At 32.0% G+C, this 11,374-nt stretch overlaps 1 protein-coding gene across 1 annotated transcript; it reads right to left on the bottom strand.

The window, feature by feature from the left end:
- Window positions 1–1,547: 1,547 nt before the first annotated feature.
- Window positions 1,548–11,043, bottom strand: LOC132744420 (uncharacterized; the record flags this gene model as incomplete). Its single annotated transcript, XM_060733127.1, has 6 exons — window positions 1,548–1,664; window positions 2,435–2,545; window positions 7,930–8,006; window positions 8,270–8,393; window positions 9,476–9,704; window positions 10,937–11,043. Coding segments are annotated over 5 exons (647 nt in total), but the record flags the coding sequence as incomplete, so codon positions are not given.
- Between the last annotated feature and the right edge of the window lie 331 nt (window positions 11,044–11,374).

Raw genomic sequence — 11,374 nt, 5'->3', positions numbered from 1 at the left:
TGGCCACGACATAGTAACTCGTGGCCACGACTTAGTAACTCGTGACCACGACATAGTAACTCGTGGCCACGACATAGTATCTCGTGGCCACGTCTAAGCTATCTCGTGGCCAATACTTAGTAACTCGTGGCCACGACTTAGTAACTCGTGACCACGACATAGTTACTCGTGGCCACGACATAGTATCTCGTGACCACGACATAGTAACTCGTGGCCACGACATAGTATTTCGTGGCCACGTCTAAGCTATCTCGTGGCCAATACTTAGTAACTCGTGGCCACGACATAGTATCTCGTGACCACGACATAGTAACTCGTGGCCACGACATAGTATCTCGTGGCCACGTCTAAACTATCTCGTGGCCAATACTTAGTAACTCGTGGCCACGACATTGTATCTGGTGACCACGAGATAAATAAAACACACACATGTCACCTTTGGTGCCACCGTATGAATCACTCTTGGTAACAGTTTACAATCCGCCTCTAACATTGGATGTCTTTTGTATATTTTTTGCGGCAGCGAAAACAACTTGAAAAACTGCCTTATGATAAATAACTGTAATGTAGCTAACGATTTTTTTATTAATTTGTTTCTATTACAAAAAAGAGGAAACATTATGTCATTGCAATAAAACAGTTATAGTACATGAAACTCGTTAGTTACGGGGGTATAACACTGGCTGGGGTGACATCTCGGGATATTTCTGCAAAAAAGTCTCGACCTAACGGCCTCGCCATATTTTAGCAGAAACACCCGTTGATGTCGCTTTGATGTTGATGTAACTTACTCGTTTCATGTTCTATAACTATTACATAAGTACATAATTATGTACTGAAATAGTAAATAAACAGTGTGAAGCGTCAATTTCACATGTCATTCTAAATTTAGACATTGGAGCAGATCACCTGTCAAATTGAAATTGACATAAATTCATGTACATGTTTATAATATTGAATAAAGAATTCGAATCATATCATGTATCATAGACATAGTTGTTGGAAATGTGAAATGCTGGTAGGAAATAAACTGCTTACTCTGGTATTTAAAAGAGATAATAAAATTAAATAAAAAGGTATAAATCAACAATACGCTGTAACGTACTTTAAGTATATATTATATTGCTCATATCAGGTAAAACACCATATAAAAATGCATATACATATACATTTGAAACTGGTACATATACCAGTTTCAAATGTATACGGTCATACAGTATCGACAAAAAATAAATCTGCACCAATCCATACTACAAATCACTGTAAATAAAATTAAAACGCTTATCTTTCAAACAAGAAATGTGTATTCCATCCATCACGACCACAGTTTTATAATCAAATAAATCCTGAACATGATTATTTTTTTCAAAATCTACAGTCATCCTGTCCAAAATTCCTCTGTTCCAAATGGCGAAAGGAAATATTATACTATATATGCCGGTTAGACACGGCAAATACTATAAAGATGTATCCCCCATGTAACCTGTTCAAGCTTTAGTGCTTTTTTTTTTTTTTTTTTTTTTTTTGCTTTTTTTCATTTAAAATCAACCAAAAGAGCAGCCTTTATGTCTTGTAAATTATTTTCCAAAAACCCTTTTTTTGCTTTAATTAAATCCACTTACACAAGTATCAAAAACGTCCCGTCTATCATTTTGTGTTTTGGCCTGAAAAGAGAGAACTAAACGGAATTCTTAAAGAGCTTAAAAACAATGAAAAAGGCGTAAGCTCGATTTGACAGATTCTGTTCATGGAAGCGGATCAGAAGTTACGTAGCTCGCATGTCACAGACAAACTGTCAAAAAACTCTTTCCGCTGAAGATTTTATTCTGATTAATTTTATGACATGTTATCCTATTTAGAACATTTAAAACACATGTATACCCTGTATGTTTTGTGATTGATATTGTTACGGTGTGTATGCCACACTTGAAAAAAGTATATATGTCTATAATTATGCAATTAAAACAATTTTTAAACATCGAAGAATATGTAAAATGTGTACTGCAAATATTTGTGCACATTATATATCATCAATAAATTACATGCATTCATATCTTATTGGAAAATCTGACTTAGAATTTATAGAAAATAAATTTTTATTTACTTCACTTTATTTACATGAAATGTTAAATTGGGTAATATCTTTTTAAATAATGCTACTTGGATCTTACAATATTGAGAAACTTTAATTTGAGCATCATATTTATTAAATAAAAACCATGAAAAAAATGTGTTGCAAGATCTTTAAACTAGTTTAAATATTTTAGATTTATTCAGTTTAGCTGCACTAGTATTTTTCACGTCTCTTAACACTGAACAACGTGTATAATCTAGACTCGTATATTTTACTCCTATTTTAGAGCAGCATTGTTACATTACTAATAATTCAGAAAGTTTTTCAAAATCGATTTAATAATAAGAATGTATGGTATACCTTAATTTATGGCATCCTTCCCCTTTTGAGTTTTTGTTGGTAGCAGCTCTTTGAGTTCTGCAATCAACTTCTGTTTTTGCCTCTTTATTTTCTCTGTTGAACACAGTGTATCTATGGCACATAAAATTTATTTTTCAATTATTAAACATCTTTGAGAGTTTCTACTATTTTAATTTAAGATTTATGTTAACTCTGAAACAATTTAGTTTGATATAAATAAAGCTTTTTTTAATATACAACATTGCTATGTTGCTTAGTTTAAAAGATATGAATATGCTTTAACTTAAATAAAACCATCTACTATTTTTTTTGAATGTATGCATCGATTTCTTAAACAAGAGGGCAAAGATGACCTAGTTTTTGACCCCAGATGACCCATATTCAAACTTGACCTAGAAAATATCAAAACAAACTTTCAGACCAATTTCAAGGAAATTTGGATCAAATCAGTAGCCACTAGTTTGTTAACAAGATTTTTCAATTTTTTAGCTCCTGTGACCTAGTTTTCATTCGAGATGACCCATGTTAGAACTCATCCAAGCAATTTCATAGACAAGCATCCTGGCCAATTTTGATGATGATTGATTCGAAAAAAATGACCAATGGAGTGTTAACAAGGTATTCTATATTAAGCTCCTCTAGTTTTTCATCCGAGATGACCCATATTCGATCTCATCCGAGCAATTACATGGACAAGCATCCTGACCAATTTTGATGATGATTGATTCAAAAAATGTGACCACTAGCGTGTTAATGAACAAGTGTGGACGGACGACGGACATTCCAAGATCCTTAAAGCTCACCATGAGCTAGCTCAGGGGAGCTTAAAAGTTTCCGCATAAATTAATACATATATATTTTATCTCGAATTATCATATTACTAGTAAATGAATACCAGATACCATCCAATCAAAAGGGCATGCGACACAAAACAAAATAATAAACTTTTTTATAAATCATAAAGCGTAGTGTGCACATTCATAAGTTTCTAATTTTTATTTCATTTTCTGAATTCATTAAATTAAATGCAATAAAATGAAGTATAATTTGTTTTAATCGAAAGTGTTTTTATATATTTTTGTAGATTAACTTATAAAATGAATATTGTAAAAAGAATCAAGATAGAATAAGTAAGAAGAAATATACACGTCAACACTAGGGATGTTTATATCAATTTATTATCTACCGGTTTCGACCTACCGTGAGGTCTTCATCAGGATAAATTTTGACAGAAATTTGGGCCTGAAGTATTAAAAATGTATAGGATGGTAAGTCACATGACTGACCAAAATAGTAACAAAAAATCTAAAAATAGAATAAGATTTGGCTCAGTGCAAGAATGTTGTTATGTCCATGTGTAATAGTAAGATAAGTTAAAATATCATAGTTTTACAGAGTCCAGTGCTTTCTGATTATTGAAAAGTTCCATAAATGAAAATACACAAATAAATTTTGTGTCACCATAAGTATTACTTTTTCTATGTTATGCACTTTTTTAATGTATATATATGTTGGCCAAATGGTAAAAATGTCATCAATATATCTGCACCATATGAGTGGTTCTATTTGTTGAGTGGCAAGAAATCTCTCTTCTAAGTACGCCATGGATAAAATAGGATAATTCTAGGTATCAAAGTCAATATGTGCTTCTTCCCACTGTAATTGTGAAGTTGAGCTGATAACTGGTACTTTTGGTATGAATGATTTAAGGATGGATTTTGTTCTTATGTACTTTTCTAAGTATAATATATTATATTGTGTTCGGGTTTTTTGAACATGAAGTTTCTTTGAGAATTTAAATCTTGAGACTTTCGGTTCGTCAATTTTGCGCTGTTTCTGACCTTCTGTTGTTTGTCTTATCTTCGGATTTAATTTAGAACTTTCCTGTTCCGGAAGTGTTGATATGGACGTTGTTGCCGAAAGTAAATGTAATTCGGTTGCTGATTGGTCGGATTGTGTGAGTGAATATATCTGGTTTCGTTTTCGATGCAATTTCCCTTTCCAAGGGCTCTGATGCTGCATTTTGTGATGGATCCAAAACACTTGATACACGGCGGGTGTAAAAATCAATATACCCCGGCCCACATCACGCATTTGCCTGGATGGTAATCCTGGTGAAGACGGATCCCGCTAAAGGAATACTAATTTCCAAAGGTAAAATCAAGATAGGATAAGTAAGAAGAAAATTACACGTCAACACCAGGGATGTTTATGTTATTTTATTATCTACCGGTTTCGACCTACCGTGAGGTCTTCATCAGGATAAATTTTGACAGAAATTTGGGCCTGAAGTATTAAAAATGTATATGATGGTAAGTCACATGACTGCCCAAAATAGTAACAAAAGATCTAAAAATAGAATAAGATTTGGCTCAGTGCCAGAATGTTGTTAAGTCCATGTGTAATAGTTAAATAAGTTAAAATATCAAAGTTTTGCAGAGTCCAGTGCTTTCTGATTATTGAAAAGTTCCATAAATAAAAATTCACAAATAAATTGTTCTTTTGTGTCACCATACGTATTACTATTTCTATGTTATGCACTTTTTTAATGTAAATATATGTTGGCAGCAGTAGTTTTAATGTACAGTCTAATATTGAGGTTACCATGTACATCCTTTAACTATTTAACATAAAAAATGAGCTTCTTAAAAAGCTTCTTGTAAAAAGAAGTAGAATTCATCTACTGAAATAAGAATAACACACTCTACATATTCCATCATCTAAAGGTGTAGCTTAAGATTTATTTCAACTGCTGGTTTTAATATCAAGACTATGTGAATAAAAAATAAGCCGGAGAAGTGCTATTCTAATTTTGTTCAATATCTATACAATTAAAATACTTTTCAAATTTAAGAAATGCTCATGTAGATACATATGGAACATAATTAGTGCATTTATTTAATCTTGCTTGGTGATATAGGACCTTACATTATGCTTGCTTCCATACTTCTTTTCTGAATATTAGCATGCATAATGATTACTGAATGCAACTTCATGTGTTCCTTTCTGAACCATCAAACTGATATATATTTTCATAAACTATATGTTAATCGCATCTTTCCATAAGTACAGCGTATTATGTTCGGCGTTTAAAAGATTATTCTTTGCTTGTTCTTGATATAACTAGATGTAAAATGGTAAGCTCCTGCCAGTACCTTGATTCTGCTATAAATCTGCCACTTACAATGTCGACACTTTTTCACAATACATAATTGATTTGATCAATACTTGGCAAATTTGACGTGTCTTAGCATTCATTTGCTTCAATAAATTCACTGATCACAAATAAAATGCATTACATAGTCACTGTGCATCGACAACGATGGTGATATTATAGTCACATGTTACGGAAAGCACTAAGCATTTGGCGGTAAGCAAAATGCGAGATACAATAGGTGTTAGTTTGTCGGATGGTCTCGCTATTTTGGCGCGTGGAGTATAACAAAGTTACTTCTCTTTATACAGGGGTGGATACGATGTTTTTTTAAGAATCGAACATCGCGTGATAAAAATGTAATAGACTCATCTTATAAGTATCAAATCACCTCTTATATATTGTTTATACTTCTTTTTAGCGTGTCACGTAGTCGTATGTGCAATAGTTTAATGTAGTGGTGTGGGAAAGGTGTTCAATTGAAATCTGAGGTTAAAAATGGTGTTATTTCCTTGACTTTCTATTACACAGGTGAAAATGCACCACATGTTTGAACGTATGTGACACACATGTTTAACATAAGGTAGTAGAAACATATGGTGTATCCAAGAAAAGTACCGCATATGTTTTACATATGATGCAGACAAATGTTTTTCACATGTTTTTTCATATGAATACACATGAATAACATATGTTTTTCATATGGTATGAAACAATGTTTTTCCAAGAAAAGGACACTGTATGATATGATGTCACATGAATCATGTTTTTCATTACAAATGGTAAAATGTGTTCCAGAGGTTTGCTTGAACTTAATGCGTAAGAATTTAACAAGTGTTAAGTGTTTAACACCACATTTAAGTGAAATTATATATATATAAGTATGCTTATAAAAAGAATTTTCAAAAATCGAAGAATATGTAAAATATGTACTGCAAATATTTTTACATATTATTTGTAATCATTAAAATATGTGCATTCATTTCTTATTGAAAACATTGACTTAGAATTTATAGAAAAACAACTTTTTATTACCTCCCTTTATTTACATAAAATGTAAAATTCGGTAATATTTTTTATAAATATTGCTTTTTGGAACTTACAAAATTGCTAAATCTTAAAGATCCTGTCACACATTTTTTATGGTTAAATATCATAAATATGATGCTCAAATAAAGATTGATCAATTTTGTAAAAAAATATTCATTAGGCAGAATAAATCATGAATAAAAATGAATGGCAGACTATTCTCCCCCTAATCAGTTCATCACCTTGACGATTCATCCATAAACTATTTCTTTTCCTGACAGTTCTTCCCTTAATTTAAAATATAATCAGCTATCCCTCTAAAAAGATATTTATCATTTATTTATTTTCATCTTTTCATAAAGATATTTTATTGTTGTTTTTTTTTCGACATGATTGGAAGTATTGGAAGTGAAGGTAACTTTTTCCCCATAGATTTACTACATTTACAAGTTGTACATAGATGCATAACTCAAGAGAATCTTTTAAAGAATTTATGTACAATCATGTAGAATCTAATTAAGACTGTTCAAAGTGTAAATCTTGCAGAATATATAATCTTAAATTTATCATATGAAAAACACAGGAAAGTTCACTTATATTTAACATTTGAAAACTTGTTCATATAAAAACATGTGATAACCATGAGTTTAACATATGTTTGTTGACACATGTTTTTCATATGGTCCTGTTTAACATATGTTCATATTACATATGAAAAACATGTGTTCTTAAACACATCATTTTCAAAACATATGAAACACATGTGTTTTACATATGGAAAACATATGGTGTACCAAACATACAACAAACATGTGGTGCATTTTTACCTGTGAATTATAGAGCATGAAAAAAGGTAGCTTATACATGAAGGTTTTTGACGTTAACATTTTAATATTCCAAAACAGAACGATAAATGGCTTGTGCAAGTTATCACTCATTGAAAGAATTATACACTGCGCAAGTTTGAATAAAAAAATGCAAAAGGGAATCAAGCATAATGCAAATTTTAAATATCATAAAGCAAGATGAAATAAAGCATAACGCAAGTTCCAATGTCATCAAGGAAGATAGAATAAATGCACTAATTATTTTTCATAGTAACATATAAAAAGTAAACCAACATTTTTTCGTTATTCCATACCATAGAAAAGTTAATTTCCATTTAAGATGGGACATACTATAACCCCTTTTATGTTTATCAATAAATTGCTTATTTGGCTCAGAATGATAAAAATGTATTTCCCTACATAGGTTCGGATTTGTAGAGCATTTGGCGAGGTGCCAAATCACAATAGATATACTTAGCAAGTACCTTGTTCCATATGGTTTGTCTCTTCTTCACTCTTTTCATTTCCTGCCTGGTTATGATTGTTTATAAGTTTTCTGCATCTAGGAAAGGACAGGTATAAAAGCATTCATTAGAGATACTCATATGTTTTACTGGTATGCAGACCAACTTGAGATATGTTCTTACTGAAAGGACAAATGAAATCACGTTATTAATACCATTTCTCTTTGTGAATAGCATGATTTAATATCACCATTTATAAACAATGGAACAATATTTGTAAATTTTCTATATCCCAACTACTGCTCATTTTTAACTTTTGTATAATATTTTCTTACTAGGTAGATTGTAGTTTAATACTTACTCTTTAAGAGGTCCACATTTACGATGCTTATAAATAATAACACAAGCAACAATAAAGACAGGAACAATAATAAAAACTGCATAAAATCCAGAAATCTGGCGAAAAGACCTTTTTTCATTATTATCTGGAAAAAAAAACAACATCCTAATGTCATCAGATCTTTATAGTGTTGGATTAAGTATAAATGCACTTTTATACTGTGAAATTGGTATTTTTTATCAACATAAATAATTCTAAAGGTGGATAAATAAGCATTATTTCAAGCACAAGTAATACTTTGGATAATTGTAGCCTTACATGTAAGCTTTTAAGTTAAGACAGCTGATTAAAAACTTATAAATACAGTTTATCAAATAAACGTTTTTTTTTTTAGCTCAAGACCTTTAAGATTGACTTTAATTAGTGAGATCTTGTGATCGCATTTATTCAAACTTAAACAAATGTAGACAATATTTACAGCTGCTGCATGTCATGTACTATTGCTGATGATAATGCTTCTACTACTGATGTAGCTACTATTAGCAGATTATGTTTCAAATCCCCCGCCCTCCCCTTCTCTTGTTTCTTAATAAATCCACCTACGTCTGCGACTTGATACCTACTGCTATTACTGTTATATTTACATGTTGCTACTATTGTTTCTGTTACTAATGTTGTTATTGATTCTACTACATTTTATATTGATTCTAGTACTTCTATTTCTACATTATTACTTCTTCTTATTTTACTAATACTACTTCCAGTAGTAGTAGTACAACTACTAAGACAAACAAATACTGCTGTTTGAATGCTGCTTTCACTGCTAGTGTTGCTACTGCTACTTAACCTTCTACTAATTCTTTTACTTGTGCTACTTATACATGTACTACCTTTTCGAAAGCCACTAAAATACTTCTGCAGTGACCCGCTTCCGCACTACCACTACACCTACTTCTTTTTTCTACAATTTTGTATTTTATAGGAAATGTGTGCGATATATGTCATCGTTCCCATTCTCAAAAGCAATTTTCAAAACGTGGTTCTCGTTATCACTATACAAATGTACTTTGTGTTAAATATTTTTTTATATTTGGTATGCTGGTCATGCCAACCACCATAACTGGAACCAAAAGTACCATTACACACAACTAGTATCACTTCTACTACCACTGTTACTAGTACTACTAATACACTTCTACTAACAATAATATTATTTAAAGTTCTTACTGTCTTTTCCATCAATCGTGTATTTTAAAGCAGATTTGCGCGACTCAATTCGTTCATTTCCATATACCATTGCAACTTTCAGATAGAAATTCCCGTTCTCACTAGGCTTGGCATAAATGATTGATGTATACTCTATACCATTGTAATGTCCGCATTCAGAATCTGTTGAACAACTTGTATTTTTGTAACTTATATTCCGGTTGATCGTTGACTCCACATTACTTCTAGCCTACAATAAATTACTTTTAATTAGAATTTGAATAAAAAAAACATAAATGTTGTCACATTTATCATTTATACTTGTCATTCAAATTGATAACATGCATGTGAAGGTGTTTTTACAGTCATAGTCTAATTTCCTAATTTAAGTACAATTACCGTATATAGAAGTATTTTTGACAATAAATCTGGTGCTTGTAAAGTTTCTCTAAAGCCTACAAGAAAAAACTTTTTATAAAAATTAAATTGAAGAATATACATTTAATGAAGAAATAACCTTGACTTTGAATGTTTTTTAATTCAACTTCTGTTGGGTATCTATATTTTAACACACTGATAACTAGAGCACCGCTAGACGGAGCATTATATGCCCAAAAGTGATTTTTTAGTAAGGATGAAGCATTTGTAAGACATGGGAATTAAATAATTTTAATACAACGAATGGACAGAAAGACGCCAGGGATATAACATGATATAGGCATATAATTAATGTTATCAATATAAGCTGAAGGTTCATCAATACTTATGTTATTGAGCGAAAACCGTTTTCAGTGACTTTGACCCAAAAATAATAGGGGTCTTCTACTCAATATTGACAATTATCCTATGAAGGTTGAACACTGTGGGCCAAATGGAACTTAAGTTTTGCTCCAGAAACCACAATTTTCAGTGAAAAGATCATTGTGACCCAGACCTTTGACCTTGTGACCCCAAAATCAATAGGGGTCTTTTACCCAATATGGACAATCATGAAGTTTGAATATTGTTGGCCAAATAGAACTTAAGTTATGCTCCGGAAACTGTTTTCAGTGTGAAGGTAATAGTGACCATGACCTTTGACCTTGTGACCCCAAAATCAATAGGAGTCTTTTACCTAATATGGACAATCATCATTTGAAGTTTGAATATTGTGGGCCAAATGGAACTTAAGTTATGCTCTGGGAACTGTTTTCAGTGTCAAGGTAATAGTGACCTTGACCTTTGACCTTGTGACCCCAAAATCAATAGGGGTATTCTACCCAATATGGCCAATCATCCTATGAAGTTTGAATACTGTGGGCCGAATGGAACTTAAGTTATGCTCCGGAAACCAAATTGCTAACGGACGGACGTACGGACGAACAGACGGACGGACGCCAGGTGGTAATACATAATTTGCCCGAAATGTTTTCGGGCATATAAAAATGATTTTGCATTATCAATTTGTCACCTCGACACTCATTAAAATGCACAGGTACATACAGAAATCCTTATCCACTCGAAAGAAACTTGCTTGTCCCGTGATGTGCAGCCAGACGACGCTTTTATAGTCCCAATCTTTCTATCTTCAATAAGGCGAGGCGTGTATCCTGAAACAAGCGCATCAAATATTAACAATAACATAGTGTGAATGAAAAATTTGTTGTATTGACCACAATCAGCAGGGGTTACCATAATTATGTGAGCATGTCGCGCAATTTAATTGTTACATAATAACAAAGCGTCGCATTTTACGAGGGACGGTCAGAAAATATCCGGCCTTTTCATGCTCCTCTCTTTCCACGTGCAGCTATATACACATATTATATATTGGTGAAAACTACATTCATTCGCCAATAACGATGTCATTTTATTTCAATGATAGTTGTATATACACAGTATTTTGCCCTCTGATATATGATAGGTGTTTCGTCTATCATG

The sequence above is a fragment of the Ruditapes philippinarum genome, unplaced genomic scaffold (genome assembly GCF_026571515.1).
Source record: "Ruditapes philippinarum isolate M1 unplaced genomic scaffold, ASM2657151v2 ctg1382_1_1_1_1, whole genome shotgun sequence".
NCBI classification, from domain to species: domain Eukaryota; kingdom Metazoa; phylum Mollusca; class Bivalvia; order Venerida; family Veneridae; genus Ruditapes; species Ruditapes philippinarum.
This window is presented reverse-complemented; position numbering and strand designations above follow the sequence as displayed.